Source organism: Anarrhichthys ocellatus, unplaced genomic scaffold (assembly GCF_004355925.1).
Source record: "Anarrhichthys ocellatus isolate YVR2014 unplaced genomic scaffold, GSC_Weel_1.0 scaffold1, whole genome shotgun sequence".
Taxonomy (NCBI): Eukaryota; Metazoa; Chordata; class Actinopteri; order Perciformes; family Anarhichadidae; genus Anarrhichthys; species Anarrhichthys ocellatus.
This window is the reverse complement of record NW_022280031.1, coordinates 15864072-15886753: the sequence shown is the minus strand read 5'-3', so window position 1 is coordinate 15886753 and position 22682 is coordinate 15864072. Positions and strand designations below refer to the sequence as shown.

The 22682-nt window shown below is 43.2% G+C and overlaps 1 protein-coding gene across 3 annotated transcripts in view; it reads right to left on the bottom strand.

Annotated features, from left to right (window-relative positions):
- Window positions 1-22682, bottom strand: part of cntn4 (contactin 4) — a 135634-nt gene that overhangs the window by 7145 nt on the left and 105807 nt on the right. For 2 of the 3 annotated variants that reach the window (XM_031849939.1, XM_031849948.1), the window contains exons 12-16: window positions 12902-13029; window positions 4059-4234; window positions 1781-1901; window positions 1152-1310; window positions 236-385 (exon numbers count right to left, since the gene is read on the bottom strand). In XM_031849939.1, the coding sequence (XP_031705799.1) occupies window positions 236-385; window positions 1152-1310; window positions 1781-1901; window positions 4059-4234; window positions 12902-13029 (734 nt within the window). The remainder of the gene's footprint in view (window positions 1-235; window positions 386-1151; window positions 1311-1780; window positions 1902-4058; window positions 4235-12901; window positions 13030-22682) is intronic. The other variant, XM_031849957.1, reaches the window with a different exon arrangement.

Genomic DNA, 22682 nt, shown 5'->3' with positions numbered 1-22682 from the left:
TGTTGATTGGGTTAGTCAGGCTAGCTTTTTCCAGTCTTTATGCCAAGCTAAGCACCTGAGCTATATCTGCATTATAAGACACACATGAGGGTAGTATTGATCTTATCATCTGACTCTGAGCAAGAAATTGTTGAACTATTCCTTTAAGAAAGTAAAGGTATAGATGGACTTTGCTTTGGAAGGGAGGAACAAACAGTAATACGGGAAGTGTTCTTTGTGATCATGTGGTACATACAGGTCCCCTTTGTCCTTGCTTGTTTGGAGGGCTTGCTGGGCTCGCCGGTCCCGATGGTGTTGCTTGCCAGGACTCGAAACTCATACTCCACCCAAGGGCTCAGGTCTATTACTGTAGCCGTCAGCCGGTGGCCCCCCACCACCTCGGGAACTGGTACAAAACACACAGAGCCCCCTTCAGTCTCAAACAACTTTGTGTATGTGTGTGTGTGTGTGTGTGTGTGTGTTTTCACTGTTTGTGTGTGTCAGCTTAGCATCAGTAGCAGAATGACCTCCAGGCTGACACACATGGTAGGAGTCCACCACAGGTACATAGGACAGTCGTAATCCCTCACAAGGACACATAGTGCACACACTAACTCCAACAAACATGACAACAACAACACAAAAATACCTCATATGAGGAAATACACTGACTATAAACTTTCTAATCAGGGGGTATTCATTTTCTTCTGTTGACAGAGGAGCTCCGTCTACCTGCAAGGTCTTAATGTAGTTATGTTTCAAACATATGATCCTGATGTGGTAAATCAATGAGGCCTTCAAAGTGCCCTTAATTTTCCAAAAATATCAATAATACAAGGTATACAGTACGTGATAAATGCACATTATACCAATCATGCTTGAATGCTGAGCTCCATTTAAGAGGATGTCGGGGGAAAATTACGCCGGCGCTATCACTTAACCACACTATCAAATTGCAGTCACGGCAACAAGCTCCATCATCGGGATGAGATCCACGTTTCAGGATTCCCAGGTGTCCGATAAAATGGCGGTCAATGGTCATGCTACAATAGCGTACCATTTGGGGCCGGGGTAAAAATTACATCTCCAATATCCTCACAGGCGAGGCAGAATGAAGAGCAGACCCCCTCCATGTGATTGGAGGAGGCCACGGCTGGTTGGAGAGAGCTTACCTGTGGTGACAGCCTGCCACCCGAGGGAAAATGGTGTCCTGGCCTGGATGGTGTATGCCGTAATTGGACTGTGATTATCGGGACCAGGCCTCCAGGACGGAGAGGCTGTGGTATCAGTGATTTCTTCTACATGGATGCTGGTGGGGGGCCCCGGGGGACCTGATAGATGGCATAGCCAGGCAGCAAAGAGGGGAGGAGGATAAGAGAGACAGACGGAGGAAGGAGGAAGAGAAGGAGGGGGGGGAATGTAAATCAGGAGGAGATGGGAAGATGGTGGAGAGAGTGGCAGTGATTTTAGCACCTGCAGCTACTGCTGCGAAGTCAGTGAAACCTTTGGGAGCTATTTGGTATAATTAGACAGTAAATTTCCTTTAAGCCTCGGAGAGAGAAATTTCGGTGTGCCTCCCTTTTCATTCTATCCTTTTATTTCTGCGTCGGCGAGGCACAACTAGTCACAATAAATAAACACTGATCACTAACAAGCTCCCTTCCTTTCTTCAGCAGCAGGTGAATGATAAATTATTTAACTGTTTTGAAACACTAGTAATCTGGTCAGTGGACATTTCCAAATTGAAGCATGTTCCTTCTCAGTGAAAGCGAAAGGTGGTTAAAGGAACGTCGTGGCTCACCTCTGACAACCAAGTCGGCGGCGATGGAGATGCTGTCCACCTTCGTCTGCACGGCGCACGTGTACTTCCCTGCATGCCTCAGCTGGATGTTTCGAATCATAATGTCTCCTGCCGAATGCTGCTGTCATTCAACACATGCACAATCACACCCACACCCACACCCACACACACACATAAACAACACGGTAAGCCTCCAGCTATTGTAATTCAAGAACAATACTGACTTTCCCGGCCACATGGGAACAAAACCAGCTGAACGGAAAGCTTATTCTCATGTATGTGCATCTTGAAAAATAAATCCATAATTCCCCATGCAGCCTTCCCTTCCATATCCTTAAAAAGGCCACAGAAATACCTCTCTATATTGAGCAAACTCCATGCCTTTCTCTTAATTACAGAAATGTACTTGCTCAAATAGCTTGATTTTGCTGCAGCAGTTTCAGTTAAGGAGCAGCCTAATGGCTGCTCTGACAGTTAGTTATTTAAGGGAGCCTTTTATTCCAGCTCTAATTGCAATCCCACACTCCTTCATTATCATTTCATCAGAGCAAAGCAGGTTGGGTAATATATTGGACACGCAGAAGGCTGTGGCACAATGGCAGTAAGAACACTTTGGAGTGTGTCTGGTAGCTTAATCAAAGTAAGTGCAGATGTGAAGCAATGCATTAGTGAGGCTGTAAATTATGGTATAAGAAGCAACTGAATCATAGAAGAAACAGGAAAGACAACTCAGTGCTGGATTTGTTTTTTCTCTATGCCTGCAGTTTCTGAAGGAGCCTTGAATCTTTTTTTTTTTAAGGAAAAAATAAGCCTGCGTAACACATGCTGAGATGTAAGCTGCGAACCTCTGAAAGTATACAGCGGCTGACTGAGACTGGTTGCAGTGTGTTGGTTGCAGTGTGTATGTAAATTTCATTTTTTAAATAAACCACAGGCAGCAATTTTCCTGCCCATAAATAACACACTTGATACAAACATTCCCTCTGCACTGCGGCTGAATTTATTATGACCCTGGTAAAATAGAGAAAAGGTACAATATTGATGTACCAATGAATCTTCACAGTCACCTCTTGACCTTTATTCAATGGAATCTCTGAAGGGGCTGGGAAATAAATCAATGTCTTTTATGTAGCAAAAGGGCACAGTCACACTAATGAAATGAGCATTCTTCAACACACCACAATATGGTTTGATTCTTAATTATTCATTGTGTATTCCGGGTCATCGGAAAAAACCTGGTGTAAAAAACTGGGCATCTGAACGACATCGTTGAGGTTTTGCACATATTGCAAAAGTAATGCGTGGAAAATGCTCGATATCCAAAGAAGTAAACCTGTCAGCAATGTGCATGCAGTTTGCTGGTCAGAGACCCTGATTTTAATAAGGTGGCGGACATAGTTTTGAACAGGAAGTACGTGAGGAAGAAATAACCGTTTTAAGGTAAGGCAGCTCACACCGTTATTGATGAACCTTGCAAAATGTCTATATTTAGGTAATCATTTAAAGTTTCTGTGTGGGACTTGATGACAGCTGATAGAGGTGCAGACTGATGGCTTTAGATGGAATCTGCATCACATCATTACGCTTATAATATTTCACAGGGGGAAAAAAATCAGTTGTGCAGAGTCTCTTTTCATGACATTTTGAATACACATACTAAATTGTGTGTTGGCACAGTTTTATATGCTTGTGTACTTAGCAGATATCTGATGCGGTTTAGCACTTACGTACCATATCTGGCAAACATCTAGCATAGTCACTTATATTTTGTTATGCTAATATTACTTTTACCTTGTAATGCTAACGTTACTTTCATTTGGTAATGGTAACACTATTTTTATTTTGTCATTCTAAAGCTACTTTTAAGGTGTTACGCTAACATTACTTTATTTTGATATGCTAACACTACTTTTATGTAGTTATGCCAATGTTACTTTTTTAAATATGTCAGTCACTTTTATGTTTTTCTGCAAACGTTACTTTTATTTTGTTATACTAATGTTATGTTTATATTTGATATGCAAATGTATTTTATTTTGTTATGCTATCGTTGTTTTTTATGAAATTGCTCCATTACTAAAGAGAGAAAATGTCCATTTCCTGCATTAGCTATCGTGACATTGTGGCGACTTGTTTTCACATACCTTGCTGCAACGCTCATATCCTCAACTGTTTGTAAATTGGAAGCCTGTAGCTCTAACAGAGACACAGCATTTAAAAAAAAAAGGCCTTATAGCCTCGCAGGTTGGCAAAAAAACATTAGAGATTATAGACTTACGCCTCCCACTTTTTCAAAAAATCCACCGTGGCTCCCGAAGTGGATGAGCTGCTCGTTGAAGAACCAGGTGAACTTGAGCTCCAGGGTTGGGTCGTGGCTCACTTGACAGGGCAGGACCACGCTCTCCCCCACGGTGATGTCCAGCGTGGATGGCAGGGTGGTGATGGCGGTCGGCTCTGAAATCACACGCCATGTACGTTTGATCAAAACACACTTTTCTGCCCCCTCTTTTTTACAGGCATTACGATTCAGCACGGGAAGTGGCTTTGCAAAAAAGCCGAGCCCTTCCATCATCCTTATGGATATGTCAGACTCAGTTAATAGAAGGATATATGGGGCAGAGCACACAGCAAACTAGGGCGCACGGCTACAATAACTGGTATTAGTCGGCCTGAGCTCGTCTCTGTGGGGACTCAGAGACGTGTCTCTCCTGCATCCTGAGAAGCCTCCATGTGTTACTGACAGCTCAGCCTTGAACCACCCAACTCTCTCTCTCTCTCTCTCTCTCGATCGCCCCCGAAATTCCCAATACGCACCGCTAGGACAACAGTAAACAGCAGCAAGGCACTTCTTTCAATCGTCGCCACTCTCTTTTCAAGCCTGCAGTGCATTATAATGGCACCGCAAGGGAATAAGGCGAGCGTCCCTTATCTGCACTCGTGTGTGAGGCGGCGGAGGAGGAAGGTGGAAGGACATGAGAGAGGCGAGATGAGTGGGAGAGGCTTTGTTCTCAGAGTGCACAACACCTGTCTCCCTCTTGGGGGTGCTATGATTACTTGGTTGAAATTGCCACTCTGAGCACACAGACTAAATTAACCATGGCAAATGATCACTGGACAGGCATAGATTCATGTAGAAAGTGCCAGCAGTGCAGTCTTCATCCAGAGTGAATTCGATACCTCCATTGTATTGGCCCCCTCCACGGCACACACACTCACCACCACCACCACCACCACCGCGCACTCCCGATGTGATTTATCTAGCCGTTTTCTGATACCAGGCCTAGAATGCTATCAGCTGGTAGGTTTTGTCATATACACAATGAAGGTGTGTCTGAGAGACCCAGTCCTCTATTGCTGGGGCTAAATGGCGAGCGATGGCGGTGCAGTAAAAACGTGGTAATAACACACAGGAGGTATTCAAGAGGCCGCCTCTACTCTGTCTGCTCTGTTTTCTGAAGGCCGACTACACCTTGTAGAACAAGTGCAGGAAATAGAAAACCTAAGGCTAAGAAACACACCTCTCTGTGTTGCAGTGGTTTTTATGACGATACTCTACATGATGTGAGGAGATGGAAATAGGAGGAAACAAAAGGATCAGGGAGGATCTATCGGGAAATACTTTGACCCACAATAAAAAGAAAAATGTACTCCTATCTGCAACATGGAAACATACTGTAAACATGTGTTATTTCTCCAGCAGGATTGGTCTATTTGCCACTTTCCTAACATGAGCTTGGCTCAACGCGGTGTGTGCTGCCCGGCCTCTTGCTGCCTCAAGGGATCGACTGTGACAACGATGGGAATATGCTCCCTTATTACCCTCCTCTGTCATCATTTGTGACAGATTATATGGACAACCAAGGTTGGTTACACAACCACACACTGGGCTCTTGAGTATAATTTGATTGATTTCCGACTTGTATAATGCCTTGTTACCTGCTGCCACTGTAAACGAGGGGATAGTAACCCACTCACTTAACGGGGTCAATTTAGAGACGAGATAGTGCTGAGACAGACCGGGCGCCACCGAGGGAAGTGCTGCTGAGGCGGGTCAAACCGCTGCCGACACGTTTCACTTCGTACGTCCTCCCCACAGTCACCTGGTGTTACACGTCACAGTGTTTAACATGAATAATCGACCGTGAATGAATTAAACTTGTTGAAACCAATGTGTGTCATGTGAAGTGAATAAACAAGTGGTCAAGGCGAACGTTTAGTAGGTCAACAAATTCCATTCAAAAAGCCAAAAAATATGCTAATGGTGGTAACATTTGTGATTGATACTTGTGTTTACTTTGGCTTTTATGAATAAAAAGAGAATAACTGTCCATAGAAAAAGGTTTTAAACAATATGATTTGCCATTGAGGAGATCGTTTTAAAAAATGTGAGTTCCGACTTTGAGTGGCTGCATTTCATCACATTTCATACAGACTGTGTTCTTTAAACAAAATCCTATTGTTCACCTGAACATTTCTTCTATCTTTAAGACAAAGTTTGGTGGAAAAAAAAATATTTATAAACATAAACACATCATTTTGTTTTTGGCAAGACCCTACTAATAACATTAGAACGTCAGAAAAGGGTCAATTGGTTATATTCTTTTTCAGGAAATTGGGAAATGATGATAAAACCTTCCTAAAAAAGAATGACATGGTCTGCAGCTTCAAAATGAGACGGTTTGAGAAAATAAAGCTGCGTTATATGAGGTCTGATAGAGGTTTTAAGATGAAGACCCCCAACATTGTTTAATGCTTAAAGAATGAGACAGATGAATATCTTATTATTCAAGCAACATCAAGTTGGATTACTAACCCTACACAACAACAAGGCAATGAAACCGAGGGAGGCCAAACAGATGACTTACCGACACTGGCTCACAGTGGGAACACTCGTAGAAGCAGCTCAAATACAACATATAGTTGACCAGAAAACATAGCGAGCAAACAGACTCCACGCTCCTCTCTGACAGTCTTCAGCCATCATGAATAATGCTCACACTCCTCTCTGCGCCCCCCCCCCTGTGGAGATCCCCTCCTAGCTTTAATGGTCTGAAGCTGTAATGTGTAAGAGCGTATTCTCCTTGAGTGTATAGACACTGTAGTTTTCCACACGGCGAGTGATGTGAGCTTGAATAATGCATAGAGGACGGCATCAAGGAGCCACGGGAGGTGATCCAAAGGGAGGAGATTCACCCCCAACCCTGCAAGTTCTTCAAACTGAGATTCACGCAGATGACGCGGTGGCCTTTAGGGTCAAGACGAGCACAAAATTGTCGAGGATAATGTTTTTCAATTGGCAGGTCAACGGCCTTTTCTAAAACGGCCGACATCGGGCTGAAGTTCATGTCATTTATCTGAAGGTAAATCACCGTAACATGGATCCCATTCTGAAAAAAAAGCCCTTCAATCCCCAGTGTATCTGGTCACCCCGGGACTAAAGTGTGGTGACCTTCATGAAAAGAAACCAGTTTTTCTACCTTTGCTTTTCATATCAACAAAGCACAGAGGGCTTTCATCAACACAGCACAGACTCCTCCTACGCGCTCCTTTGAATTCCACTTATTTTCCAAAGCACCAAATCAAAGGTCTTTCAAGGACAAAACTTCAATTGCGATAAAAGCCCGTGTACATCGCTCAACAGATGCATACAAGATGCACACTCCATACTGTATTCGTAGGGCTGTGCATGCCGCACATCTGTAGCGACCTGCTGGTGATCACTGACAGATGGCTGCTCATTATTCTTCTATATGGCTGTCAGGAGTCACACATCGCATTTGTCTCACATAGTTGCTGGCAGTCAACACGGACGAGAGGGTTTGCTTTGATAAGCGCCTCCCAGACTTTGATACAAAACTGGAATGCTTTTACATCAAGTAGCTGAGCAGAAGATTCCTCTTCTGTCTTACACGCCAAAAGCCCAAAAAAATTACAAAAGCCATGACCAGTGCTATCTTTCTTGTGTGATATCAAATGTCATGTAATCCCAGAGAATTTTGTTTTTATCTAACAAGATTAAATTGGCCGGTATACTCCATCAGAAGTGCTTATCACATGGTTAAACATCTATGGAAACCTCCTTTGTGACGCTGGAATTGGCTGTGCTGCCACAATGTATGTCTTTTTTCCAAAACTAAAATTCCAAGATCCATGCTCACTTTGTGCTGGGTTTGTGCTGGGTTTGAACTTTAAAGGGAATGTTCAAGGGGAGTGTTCATCTTTTTTCAAATCTATTCATAGATGCTGAACTGAAAGTCAACATCAGTTTAAATGTATGTTATATTTGGAATCATTTCACCACTTAACCTTGCCATCAGACGGGTAACTAAAGCCGTTATCAGTGCTCTCTTCAAAGCCGCAGTCATTTTAACTAACAGAATATGAGAGTTGCTGGTCCACGGCTGCCTTGATCGGATAAGTTGTTTTTGATAGACTTCTGTGAATCTGAAATAACTCTTTCAAACATTGCTAATTGCTGATTTAGTGTGTTAGCATGCTAATGTTTTTCCAATTAACACTAAACACAAAGCACAGCCGAGGCTGATGGGAATGGTGTTAGTTCTTTAGTCATGGTATTTGGTCATAAACCGAAGTATTGGATGAATTATAATTATTACAATTTTAAAGTCACGATGACGCTAGAGGAAAAGTTAAGGGTGTACCACGCGATTACAATTCATCCTTAGGAGAACATATATGTGTGCACTAAATTCTAAAGGAATCCATCCAATAGTCCCTTGTCAAATACCATGAATACGAGTGGAAACATGATCCAATAACCACTTACACAAAATATTCTACTTACTTACTTTCCAAACACCTCCAGAGCAAATGGTTATGAAGATGTGCCACAGTGTTGGAAAGACGAAATGCCTTCTGGGTTAACAGAGGCAGACAGAAGTGAACGCAGTGCGAGCTCAGAAGTTTTGAGTTCGCTGACCATCTGTAATGATCGGAGGCAACCCTAATTGCAACCGCTCATCTCCAGCGTAATCAAAATTCAGGGAGCACGTCCATAATCAAGTGCGATTAATCTGCTAATATCCCTCCAGTGTTGAAATAATGAGGACATTAACAGGGCTCATCTGTTGTGACTGCTCCACCGCTGCTTGTGAGGTGCCTTTCTCACAGCAGGAGACGCCGAACGCCTTTTGACAGGTATTTTTCCGCATTCGCATCACCAAAGTCAATTTGAATAAACTACTGTCGTGTCCCATAAGGGCCGCTCCCGCAACGCACATTTCTCCCCGCTAAACAGGTTTCCGATCCTCAATGAAATAATGCATCTAAATTACCCCGTCCCATTCCCCAAACAATATCGATTGTGACAAGCAAGGCACGAGATCACATACAGGAGCATTCGAACATCAGCAGCAGAAAACAGCCTTAACACATGATGATGGAAAGGAAGCGAAGTGAGAGAGGGGTGTCAAATAAAACTCATATTCCTTTTTCGCAAAAAATAATAAGTGGATAACGGCGCCGTCTCTTTATGCTGAGAAGACATACGCCTGTGTGTTCCCTTGCAGCTTGATTGGAAAATCACATAAAGGCCATCAACCTGAACCTACAGAGAGAGCGGTGGGTCCCACCACCCCCACCCATGCACACTGATTGGCTGGGGGGGGGGTTCTGTACCGGTTTCATTTCGCAGTGTGTGATAAATGGGTAAAAGGAGTGTGTTAGAGTGTAACTGGCAGGGTGTAGCAATGCTGTGCTTTTTATTATGCCTTGAACTCCGGCTCTGCGCTCCAAATATTTTTCACAGCGTGTGAATACGTCCACGTGCAAAAGGTACAAACACACTATCATTTTCTGCCGTTAATTTCCTCACTTCAATTATGCAAAGGTTACTGATTATTATTTATTTGTAGAAAGGCAAGACTCGTCAATAGGATGCAGAGCGAGGCATCAGAATAAATCAGCGGCAAGGTGCACTCTAAGCTCTCCCCACATCCTTGACTGATGCTGACTTCCAGGCATTTATAATATATGAAATCTGTCTTTTATAATTCAACAGAAAAAGGAAACATACCTTGATAGTGATTTACCGAAGAAAGGGCTGGTCTAGTTTTATTTATTTATTTATTTTCATGGTGCGATGCATCTTCTGGTTGAAAAGGAGATCCTGTATCGATACAGGACATTCCTTTTGCCGTTGTTCACACTGACATTAATCCATTCTTTGATTTTAGTATTCAGACTAACACTTGGTAGTGGGGCCTACAATAATTTATCAATAATTATTGATATTTTCTATCAATACTACTTGGATGAAAAAAAAAAAACGAGACTGATTTTCTTTCTGCGCAGTCGACACGACATTTCAAAGGATTTTGCAGATTGCTAGCTTGAAGAAGAAAGTCAATCAAATGGATTGAACCTTTGTTCACAAATGCAGAGAGTGGTGGAAAACATACTTATTGTATGGTCGGGGAATTGGAAGTATTTTGGCACCACTTTATTAGTTTTTGATTTTTCTTTACCGTGTGTAATTCATCGCCTCACAGGGGAAAGGTGTCCTCAACACTGCTGGTTGTGTACATGTGGTTACACTGAACCGTATTCTTTATGGGTGAATAAAGGTTTTCCCAGCACAATCCTTTCAAAGGGTTTGCCTTGACATCTCAGAATGTGCTACTCCTAGTGAAGCCGAGGAACTACAGCGGCAGCGGTCTGGTTTGTCTGAAAGATGTGAGGCAAATATTCCAATAATCTGTTGAAATACACATGAGAATCAATACCAAACCCTGTGAAATATGAGGCGTGAACTTATATCCCTAAGGCCAATACAACTGAGATCAATAATTCTAGGAATCTATGCAACCTAGCCAACTAGGAAGGTCAAGGCAGAACAAATAATCATAACACAAATGAACTGTGTAACCTCTGCGAAAAAGGAGGTCGAAGTGAGGGTGTAGTTCACTGAATATGTCAGCAAATGCCCCAGGAACTAGAGGGGAGAACACTATTCCCAGAGGAAAACAGCGGTGTGCACAGAATAAAGCCAATGAGCTGTACTTTATACCCAAATCATTTCATACTGCATAAAAACATTAACATGAAAATTGTTAGCATAGAAAGTCCTCTATAAAGGAAATCAAAACGTTGAGAACAGAAACATAGATACGGGATAGGAAGGCGAGATCGTTCACGATGAATGTTTAAGCTTCAGTCAAAGGTAGTGCAGAAGTTTTTAACCTGGATACGAAGGTGGTCGAAGTTGGTGCAAGTCCAACCACCCCTGGACGTTAGTTCCAGCTCTGTGGCGCACAGTGACTTACCGCTGCTTCCCCCGGGTTTAATCTGCACTCTGGGACCATTCAGCAGCCCCCAAAGGCTGAGAGGGTTCATGTCGTAAAGGACAGTCAGAAGCATTTTGGTCCGAAGCCATTGAGAGATTTATAGACATGCAGCAGTACTTTAAACACTCTTCTCTGACACGCTGGAGGAGACCTAAGAACCGGTGTTGAGCTCTCTCAGCCTTTGTTAGGACTCTAACAGTTGCTTTCTGAATAAACTGAAGTAGGCTGAGCGGTTCTACAGACAATACATAAAATCGTACCATTGTGGTTGTATATGTAAACTGATTTGCATGACATTGGAGTATTAATGGCTGATTTAGTACCTTTCATTTAAGGGGTTAGTCAGTCTAAGTTCTACATTATAAATCTTAAGTTTCACTTTAAAGTTACTACAAGGAACATTTTACTGGTTATGAAACAGTCTGAATTTAATACTGATGCCTCTATATGACTTAAATAAGCAAACAAGACAGAATCAGTGAGAATATTGGCTATATGACAGTTCTTAATGTAATCGGGTTTGAGAACTATATACGGCACGAAAGTTGATCAGAAACTCCTTCAGCTCAGACTCCAGTGGGGCCTCTAGCAGCGACCCGGCTGGCGCGTTCAGATACGCCTTCGACCTGCAGTCGGAGCTCTGGCGAGAGGTTGAGAGCTTTGCACCCGGCAGCAGCGTCTCCTCCTCGGTGCCAGAAGCAGAGCTTCTCCTCGCTGCTCCGCTGCTGGGAGCCAACTCCAACACCGCGCTGCTGTTGCTGAGCCCCGAGAGGGAAGGGAGGCACGGAGGAACCAGAACCAAGACCGAGGAGGGCAGACTGTCAGACTCTGCTGCAATGAGAGGTTGTCTAAAGGGACACTTGCCCAAATTCCTCACAAAATTTAAGTTTAAGGTGAAATTGAAGTTTTGGTTCATCGCCGTTTGTGCTCGGCGTTTGTGCTCGGCTTTTGTGCTCGGCTTTTCCGCCCGGCTCGGCTTTTCAGCACTATTGATTCAGCATTTGTCCGTGGTGCTTTTGTTGCCAGAGCGTGATTTAACCCTCACAGGTGCATTGACATGGCAATGCCATTCTTAATCTTGTAATTTAAAGTGCGTTAAAGCTCATTCACAGAGGGCAAAGCGAGGGAAGAACATGCCGAGATAGTCTCCGCAGTGCACTAGTGTTCTCGCCGACGTACTGCTTTTCAACGGCTGTCGATCTTGTGTGGACCTTTAGAAGTAATAGACAAATCACACAAAACACAGAAGTGATCTGATATAGCAAGGTCAGTTGCAATACCATTTGTAATATTAACACCCTCAGTGATGGTGAAAAAAAAAAAGGTCTCTTGCTCGGTTTTGAAGTAAGATAAGTCACAGCGCCAGAGCAGAATACAATCCCCCAGCCCAGATGATCTAACAACACAATCAGGACTTTTTCACACAGCATATCCTCTTTCAGGACTGGAGGCACAGAGGCAGTGAGCAGAACTTCCTCTGCAAACAGACATAGCAACCGAGGTGCGTCTGCCTCTCCAGTGATGACAGCACAGAGAAAAAGCCCCGCTCCTCATGACGGAGAGAACGAAGTGGTTGGAGGCTTTAAAAAAAAAAAATCAGTGTCCTTGCTCTCTATGTTGTTCATGATTTATTTATGAAATTGAAACAGTTCAAGTTTTTCCAAGGAGCAGATAAAACATCAAACAACTCTATCTGTGTGCTGTCAGTGTAAAAGCGTGTTTGAAAAAAGGTGTCCAGCACCTTATTGGTCAGGGTCCCTGCTGACTGAACTGCAGAAGGGACTGTGATGAAATGTTAAGAGGGAAAAGGAAATACCTTTGACGGTGACGCTTCCTGTGCTGCTTGCCACGCCAAACTGGTTTCTTGCCACACAGGTGTAGAGGCCTGCATCAGACTTGGTTGCATTCCATACCCGAAGGTTACCGTTGTCCAAGATGGAGACCCTGTTGTTAAAAAAAAAAAACAATTTATATTACAACCATAGCATCAGCTTGTTCCTGTTTGGGGGCGAGGCTGTTCTGAATGCCCGCCCAATCAGAACGGGTCTATTGCTTGGCTCCCAGTATTGCTGTCTTGTGGGTGGGCATGCCCGTTCGGAGTGCATGGCGTGCCCGTTTGGAGCAGGCCAATTGCTTGGCCCTGGGAAGTTCTGCTTGTAACTATATCTTCCGGGGAAGTGAAGAAGACTTTGCGGTTGTAATGTTAGTAGATCCAGCATGCAGCAGCAAAAGTGAACTGCAATCAATTAGCCGCGGCCTGTAAAGGACCTGTGCAGACGTCATTGTCGACCCAGTCTGCAGAGCCATGAAGCCGCGACTCCACTGCTGCACAAATCACTGTTTGCTTGTTTATTGTGTCCAAATTGCATCTACTTCAATACTGCACGCCCTTTTGTCCCCAGCAATATACCTCCTAAGTGTGAAGCACATCGGATGAACGGTTCATGAAATATGCAGAGGACACACAGATCCCTTGCTTTAGCTGCTGCTAGGCACACATTGTAAAATTTCAACCGTAGCATACAGTAGGGTTGACTTAACAGCAGAGACAAGTGACTAACACAGCAGGAAACATTTCTCAGTGTCTCTAATTAAGTTCTGCTTCTTTGCAGATCACAGCGATGAGTAATAGGATTGCATTTTCAAGAGTGATTAATTCCGCACATGACTTGGAGATATCTAGGACAACAGTGGCTTCATGCCCTTTATACAATGGCCACAAGTGCTCCAAAAGAAGGGCCTTACAAAACTTGACATTTTCTAAATAACAAGCAAATATGGAAATTGTGCCCTTGAAAGCAAGGTACTGGGGGAAATCAAGGGTGGACCGAGTCATCAAAGCACACTGCATTTTAATTATCTGAATGCTCTGCTGAATCTGCAAACTGTAAATATGAAACGGCGTCAGCCTGATTGTTAGGGGGGGGGGGGGGGGGGGGGGGGGGGGGTGAAGTATGGACTGTAAATTGGTCAAAGGTGTCACGGCGAATATATTCATATTCACAGTTAGATGGCAGCGAGGGTGTTAGAGAATCAAGCAAACTGAGGAATAGAAATTTAGTTTAATGCCGGTTCTTATTTTCATATACAGACGCAGGCATGTTTGCATTATTTCACACATATGCCGGAACAATTAATCTGTAATTTCAAAGGAGTCACTCAAGATGACAAACCCATAATTATAATAAGATTAAAAATAATTAAAAAAAGGTTAATTAGCACAGGACTCTGCAGTTCCCCTCAGCTCTACAGAGCGTTTTAGCATCTTTCAACTCACTGTTTTGTTACGGTTCACTCACAACAATCCTGTTTCCAACTACAGAAGGTAGCTTTGTAAACCCAAATACAGAAAGGAAAAGTCAGATTACTTGGTGAATGTAGTGCAGAATTTAGTAGCTAAAAAAACAGATATTTTTCCTCTGGGGTTTGATTTGCACCCCTTTAGGCAACACGTTCTCACTGTCAACTCGAATATGGCATTTTGCATGTGTAATTTTTGCATGTGTCAATTCATGCTTGTTACATGGATAAACTATCTTTTCAAAATAAGTTTATTTAATAATAAGAATAATTCCGTTTTCACAGGAAAAGATTATGGTTTGTGTTCAAATGAGTGTTTGTTCCAAAGTTACGCAACCCAGAAACGTTAAGTAACTAGGTTGCATACACGACGCAGTCAAATTACAAAACATTATGTAATGTTGTGTAACTTACAATTTTTCATTGTTGACTTTTGGGTTCAGACATGACCCATGGGTTAAAGTCCTGTGTATTTTGACCCAATCTTCCACCTACCTTCACCCCACACAGACTTTATCTCCCTTTATACTACTTAACCTGACTTTCTCCTTTACTCCCGGCGTAACCACGGCCGAATAGAGCGCCATAGTTTGGTCGTTTGGAGTCACTGACCAATCCGCCGTATTTGAAGAGTTGGGTACGAGAACGGGCTGCTTCAGTTGAAGTGGTTGGCGATTCCTTTGACCCCTTGGATTTACTTACTGTAAATCACCAATGGCTTAACAATTTCCTATTTTCACATCATGCCATGTCGCTGGCCACATGGTGAATGGTTCCCTCTCATTTTAAATCTGGGTCTTTTGCTGCTGTATGTTCCACCTGAATGTTCCACTGTGTTCCCCACTTAGTCGGTAACTTGACTAAAACATCAAGCTGAAAGGTGGTTCTGTCTAAGTGTCTGTCACTGTAAGCTACTCCTTTTACCGACAAGCAGTAAAACCATTGATTAAAGCTTCAACTCTTTCGAAAAAACTTTCTTCTTTTTAACTAATGTCAAATTTCATGTCACTTTTCTAGAACTTGCATTTAAACCCATTCTTCTTACTAGATAATTGGCTATTCCTTTTACCCTGCACAGTTTTAACTGTAAAGCACCAATTAAAACAATTGGTAAATTCAAAGTAACAGACCCCGTGTATCAGCCAACAACTCTTTAGAATGATGTGCCTCCCTAAAGCCAGGTGACACTCATTCCTCTACTGCTTTTGATTGGTTCAAACAACCATTTGACAGTAAAAGATAATTGCCGGTGCATTCTGAGCTGAAACGGAGAGGAGTTTATTAGCCATGGAGGAAGTCTGACACATCGTACAGAAAACAGTTCATCAGCTCTCTGTCTGTTGTGAGCAGGATGTTTTCCTGTTTGCAGCAGTGATGCATTTAACTGGATGTACTTGTCAAATGCGGTTGATACGGTGTGACATAGTGTTACATCCCCCCCCCTCCTCCTCTGCTGCTTCACTTCTTTTTACAAGTGGTGGATGTGATAAGAAAATGCAGAGACACTTAGTGTGGGAGAATCTACTTCTAAAACCACATGGTGCTGCTGAGTGGAGACTTCTCTGGGTTTTTAAATCAGGCTGAGAGAAAAGTGCTGAATGCAAAGCAGCCAACGATGACCATCAGTTACATGGGAGGCATATTGCCGTGTGGGATGGCACGCAGTTAATGACGTCCAACCATGGGGGCTGATCAATTTGAAGAAAACGGCCCATTAAATGGCACCTCGGTCCTATAACTGGCCATTAGCCTGAGCAAAGTAAGCACAATTAATACAACTCCTATACATTAATTACATTGCATTGCCGGCGCTCTGTATATAAAGCGAAGTTTGTCTGATGGCTCATGATGTCTAAAGGTAACAGGGAATTTTCACCACATATGCATATATTATCAATTAACTAGTGGCCTTTTTTTGCATTCAGTGAGAGTGAACACAAAGGGGAAACACATTATTTTCAACTGCAACAAGCTCCGAGTTAACCAGCATAAGGTACACAGCAATACCTCCACATAACATCGATTATGTCGACAAACTGCCAAAAGCGAGATGCAGCATCAGAACTTAGTGTGTCTCAGGCGACCTTGTGTGGTCCGCTCAAACGACGAGAAACAGACGGCTGCCAGTAATGGAGACAGAAAACAAAATGTATAAAGAGAACTGGATACAGCGTTGGTGGTGGGGACCCGTTCATTCCTATTAAAGGAATGAAGTGAAAGAAGTTAGACGACCAAGTATAAAAATCGGATAAAACTTCTGGAGATTGTCACATAGAGCAAGCACACTAGCGTTTCCTTTAACCCCGCCTCCCAGCCTTCGGTTCAGCCTCGGCCTCATTCACATGAACGGATGAAGGAAAGCTATTTTGGATTTGGCTTTTTGTGTATTTTACAACCTTTTAGGAGCTAATGATTCAAATAAGGGTTACTCAAGTGTTGAATGACCCTAGCCGTTGGAATGCGGATTTGCCTAAAATGAAAAAATCCTTTGTGGATTTAGAGACGTCTCTTTCCCGAAGCAAGTCGATGGGAAAAAGGTTTTTTTTTGGCCCAACAGCATAATGTAACGGAGGCGGAAGCTACAATTCCATCGCTTTGCCATTATATAAAATTAGCATGAGAGCCCGGTCTTCCGCTCTTACTGAAGGTTTGGAAAGCACCTGTTGTTGAAGCCGCCCTCTGCAGGTCATTGATAATGGCTGGTCACATAATACCCCTTGAGCGGGCCCCAAGTAAGCTATGTTTTGTATACAGGTCCATAATGTATTATCATGTATTTGAATCATACACAGTACAGTAATTTAATTCATACTGTAATTTTGAAAAGCATTTCAAACAGCTGCACTGTATTTTGAAACAGTCAATAAAATCCGTCTCACTACTTTATATTCATGACATAAAAATACAAATGTCAATTAGGCATCTGCATGAGAAATAAAGAAAAGGAAACAAACCCGTTATAATAATCATCCGCTGATCGTTTTGATCCGGACAGACTATGATCACTACGGTTTCCACTGTAGCTGCACTTGTGCTTTGCGCTCTGAATATCCACAATCTCTTTGTCCTGAGGGACGAAATAGCAATCATGTGACCTGTGAACCGTGCATCTTGTAAGAGGAGGCGGACAAGTGGTGCCGCATGCGAGCACAATGGCTCTTACAGGGAGATAAATCCTCAGCAGCCCCCCTGTGGAGCCAAGACTGCATGTTCTTAGCCATTCACTGCATTGCCTACTTTTTTTTTTTTTGAAGCGCTATATGAAGATCAGAGAGGCACTTTCCTTTCCCTTTCAATGACTGCAAAGGAAGAGCAGTAGACCGGCTGTCTGCATAAGGGTTCGTCATCGGAGTATGAAGCTAATGGAAGAGCAGATGAGGTCAAACACGGTGGAAGTCGACCAAGGCGCAGCGGTTGTGAATAAGATATGGAGGCTTATGATTAACATTTTTCAGTTTTGCTCCTGCTTTTTATTTTTATTTTTTCTCGTCTCTGCCCTGACAACATGTCCGCGCGTCGTGCCCATTATGTGAGTAGACATTTCCCACCTCCTTCCCCAAAGAGAAGCCAGCGGTGGGGCAGGTATCAATAATTCACAGGTGAGGTGAACACGAGTGCCACTTCTTTCATCCCGGCCTCACACGGGGTTTTAATGGACACAGCAATAAAATAAAACACAGGTGTGTGTATTTTGGGGTGAGATCAAGCCTCTGAGGACCGGGGCCCTGTGCAACGTTGATTCTCGCTGCTCTGTGACAAGATGAAAGAGACAAATAACATCAGTCACCGAGCGGCTCTCACTGCGCTGTGAAGTGGAAATGGCAGGAAAAGGAGCCTGGTCCAAACTAAAAAGCATGTTTTGTTTTTTTTGTTATTTCCTTACGTTCCTCTTTGAGACACTGTGCAAAGGAAGAGCAGCAGACATGCAGACTTTCTTTTGTAAGCGTCCTCCCGATCAATATGCCGCTTGAAAGCCTCGTTTAAAAAAAAAAAGTTTTGTTCAGACATATTTTGTCTTTGATCCGTTTGATGAACTCTACATTGTGAGAGGTAACTGTCACAATACAAATAATGAGTCGCACACTTTTTGGGGGGGAAATTGTGCGTTGAGAGCAGTGGCTTTGAACTTGAGCATGGGCCCCGGAATTTCTGACGCCTCGTGCTCAAACACGGGAATCATGTTAGCTCGCTTTCCTGCATCCAGCAAACACACTTACTCGCTTATGCCGTCGAAGAATTATTGGAGTGCACACTTTCAAAATTCAACAAACAAACAATGTGCCTGTACACAGATTTGATTTTGATTTGAGACTCTCAAACACACCCGTTCATGAATACTTAGTGACTCTGTGGTGCCGTGGCTGATTGGCAGCGTGACTGCAGGGTGGAGGCCTGTATGCGTCTCTACTTAATTAACAGGGTAAATAAAGCGGGCTTGTGAAAATAGAGGGTTAAGATTCTATCAGTGGGATTACTCAGCCATGAGACCGCGGGAAGAGAGATCGTCGCCGGCTTACGGTGATTCCAGCGGATAATTAGTCTCAGCAAAGGCCCTCTATACACAAAGACTAATGCCTCAGTGCGCTCACAGCTTGCTGCTCAACTCACCACCGAAAGCAGCCGCCCCACTTGCAAATACCAGGAGTAAAAATGGAGAAAGAAAAGAAAAGAAAAGTAAAGTGTGAAAAAAGCACTGCAGGGAGCTGTGTTTGATATTGTGTTTGCCTGCCACGATAAGCTTGCAGATAAGGTGAGGTGCGTCTGTGTTGCTATTTCCCGACCCACGCTGACCACCATCGACCTACCTGCGGGTGATGTTTCTAATCATAATTGTATCAAAACGGCAGCGTTGCTAACAGCCCCGGAGGCGAAGGGCTGTGTGGAAGGAAAGAGGCGAGGTCGCCGCATCCTTTGAGCCACGACAAGGGGTGGGACCCGACTGCAGGTGTTGATCTATGCTCTTGACTGCTTTAAAAAACCCTGAAGTGTATCGGGGGGGGGCTGTGGGAGATAAATTGAAGGGCCTTCTCTCCTCTGGTTCCCCACAGCGGGCCGTGCTGGAGAGAAACGGCCTTGTCGGCTGCATAAATCAAGCCCAGCTGTGCGACGCAGACCCGGGACGCCGCAACCTGCCGAGCGCGATTGCGACTGCGGCACAAACTTCTCAGATATCTGCTTTATGCAGCATCATGACTAAACGAATATGCGCTCCCTGTTCTTGTGAAGCTGTCGGCATCAAGGTTAACGGTCAATTAGAGACCAAAAAGCAAGTACGCTCTTACTGGTTTTCTTTTGTGTGTGTGTGTTCTTTCAGTCAACAAAGCGATTGGCTCACTCCAGAGGAACAGGGACACCTGGGCATTTACTTTTGACAATTCTCCAATATAGGTGTAATTGATATTGATTTTTGCTGTACTCAGGCCGGTGCCAATGACTCTCACCTTGTCACAGGGATCATTAGCCGCAGGGAATGATCAGAGCATTACCACATGGCTCTATGATCTAGCAGATGATTAGCTTTGAGGGGATTTGAAATGTAAAGCTGTGCCCAACTACATTTGAAAAGCCAAGACTGAGAAGAGCAAAGCAAAGCCCTTGCAAAAAAATTAAGAGATATATCAAGCTATAACTATACTGAAGGTAATTCTGCTGCTCGGATGACAACTTGGCTCTGGCCGTCCTCAACCTGGAGGTCATTCTCCTTTCCATTTCTTACACTCGCTGCGCGGTTCTACCCTCAAGAGGTAGACCGCTTTGAGCAAAATGTCTCTCCAGCTGTTGGATGAATTTCCATAAAATTTGACGCAAATATTCATGTTCTCCAACTGTCCCGTATTAACCGGGAAATGGTTTGTCCCAGTTATTGACTGCTACTCCTTTCTAATCAGCAGACAGGCACTCTCAGATCCTAGATCTGATACAACAGCAGTAGCAGATCATGTGCTGATCACATCATGAGTGAGATAACCCGTCCTCCAATCACAAGCCCTCTTATGCTTATCAGTTGTGTAGCGTAAATGCTCCAATTCCTGCACCCACCCCCCCCAACAAATGCTTCCATAATGTCTGGTGTTGTTTGGTTGGTATTGTCTTGTCTAAATATGGAATAACCTGTAAATATGGATAAACATGCAGAAAAGAAAAAAGCAGCTCTTACAAACAATGGGAAGCAAAAAAGACGTTAGGAATTCTAAATTTGCATATTAGGTTGAGAATGACTGAGCTCCTCCTGCTTCCACAGAAAGGCACAAGAAGGACACGCTGTCTGAAGATGCAAGCAATATCTTCACAACACCTACTGCTGAAACTGACACAATTGCAGCGAATGAAGCCTTGTATGCCGTGTACCACACGGTGAAACACAGACTCTGGTACAACAGCACAGACCGTCATTAAGTGGTACTTTGTTTCTAGACTCGAATGTTGTGAAGAGGAACCAAAGCTGTGATGGTTACAATGAAAGTTAAAGGACCAAAGACCGCGGGGCATATTTCGGATGATCAGTCTGAAGGTGAGCGCGTGTATTCCTCGGTTGCCATCGATGCTGTAAAACAATGTTTCCAGTGTGAGTGGGATATTACCATGCGTCTGATAGAGTGCAGTGCAAGTTACTTGACTTTTATGAAGACAGTAATTCAACTGCAAATGGCATACATCAAGCTCTGATGAACTGTCTGGAAAAGCATGAACTGGATATTAGACAGTTAAGAGCAGCCACAATGTAAAACGTAAACTCGGTGAGTCACGATGACCCACTTCACCTCTTCTGCATTTTAAATGTTTTTCTTTTTTGCTCCAAAAGGCCAAATTATGACTTCTTTGCCCTAAGTTATTCAGTTTTCATTCATTTTTGAGGTTTATTCACACAAGCTTGTCAGTAGATTCACTACATAAGAATATCTGTAATACAGTCAAGGAAAGGGAACCAGACCCCAAAAATATTCAAAAAGCATCTTTAATTTGACTATTTTGCCTTGAAGTGACAACAAATCACAGGCAACAAACATAGAGGTCCAAAAGTGGAACTATATAAATGACTTCAGTACCATAAAACTGTAGTCGAAGCTGTATGATCTGATGTATTGCAGTAAATTGAATCTAACATGCTTTGGATGATGTTACATTACAGTTGGTGTAATAGAAATAGAAAACAGGTAAAAACAAAAACTATAAGTTGTGCCTTAAATATGCCAGTGAGTCAGTGTTTAGGCTGATCACAGTAAAAATGCTCGGTAGCCAAAAAAAAGAACACAAATGACTCCCTGGATGTAAGATGTTATTAGGCAGCTCGATTACAGTTTACCCTTTCAGTCTTTCAGCTGTGTAAAAGCACTGTACCTCGCAGACAATTACCATCAATCTGGATGAAAACGCCCGTCTGACAGGGATCTTTTGGAGGTGCCAATCACAGCTCAACAATAGCAAGTGCCTCTGCGACCACTGTTGCAGGGAGCTCTCGCTTTAGCAAACGAATAAGAGTGAGTGACACAAAATAAGCACTCTTTCTCCAAATCTCAACAATGGCAAGCTCTGCAACAAGAAGCAGGGTTATGTGCTGGCTTTTTTTTGTTTAGTTTTTTCCTATCGGGGCTACATTAACAGTGGAGTAAGTTGCAGGCAATACTTGAAATGACTTTCCTTTTGGTTCACTGTGTATTGACAATTGTCTCCGGGGCACCGGCCAGCATTAAAGCTTCTCTAGCAATATTGTTGCTTTATAAAAACACAGCCAAGGGACAGGGAGGCTGGGCTGCGACGCACGTATTAATCTCTTACTCTATGAAATACACACTACCGCTGCCGCTCCAGTGTGTATTATCATAATGTAAGCAGGGAAATGGTAAGTTCTTCCCCATAGCCTCGACAGCTAGGATGAATTTTCCTTTTTTTTGTGCTACTTCTTTTTTCTTTTTCTGACAGATAGAGCAGAAATTGTACACTTGTGCACTGCATTATAATACTAACAGACCTAGGTACAGTTAGTTATGCAATTTAAATATTGGATCTTCCATTCTGGGAATTGGTGGCTAGATTTATTTTCTAAATAACAAGGAAAGTTAAAGCTCGATTTTCATAATGCGGAGATAAATGAAATCAAAAGTACCAGACATTTGTGTTATCTGGTCTCACTTTGACAATAAAGGGAAAAAGTGCTCAGGATCACATCATGTTCCCCAGGCATCAGAATATTGTTAACTTATCAGTGCCTATAATGAAAAAATAACATAAAAAACCTCTCTCTCTCTCACTCACACACACACACACACACACACACACACACACACACACACACACAC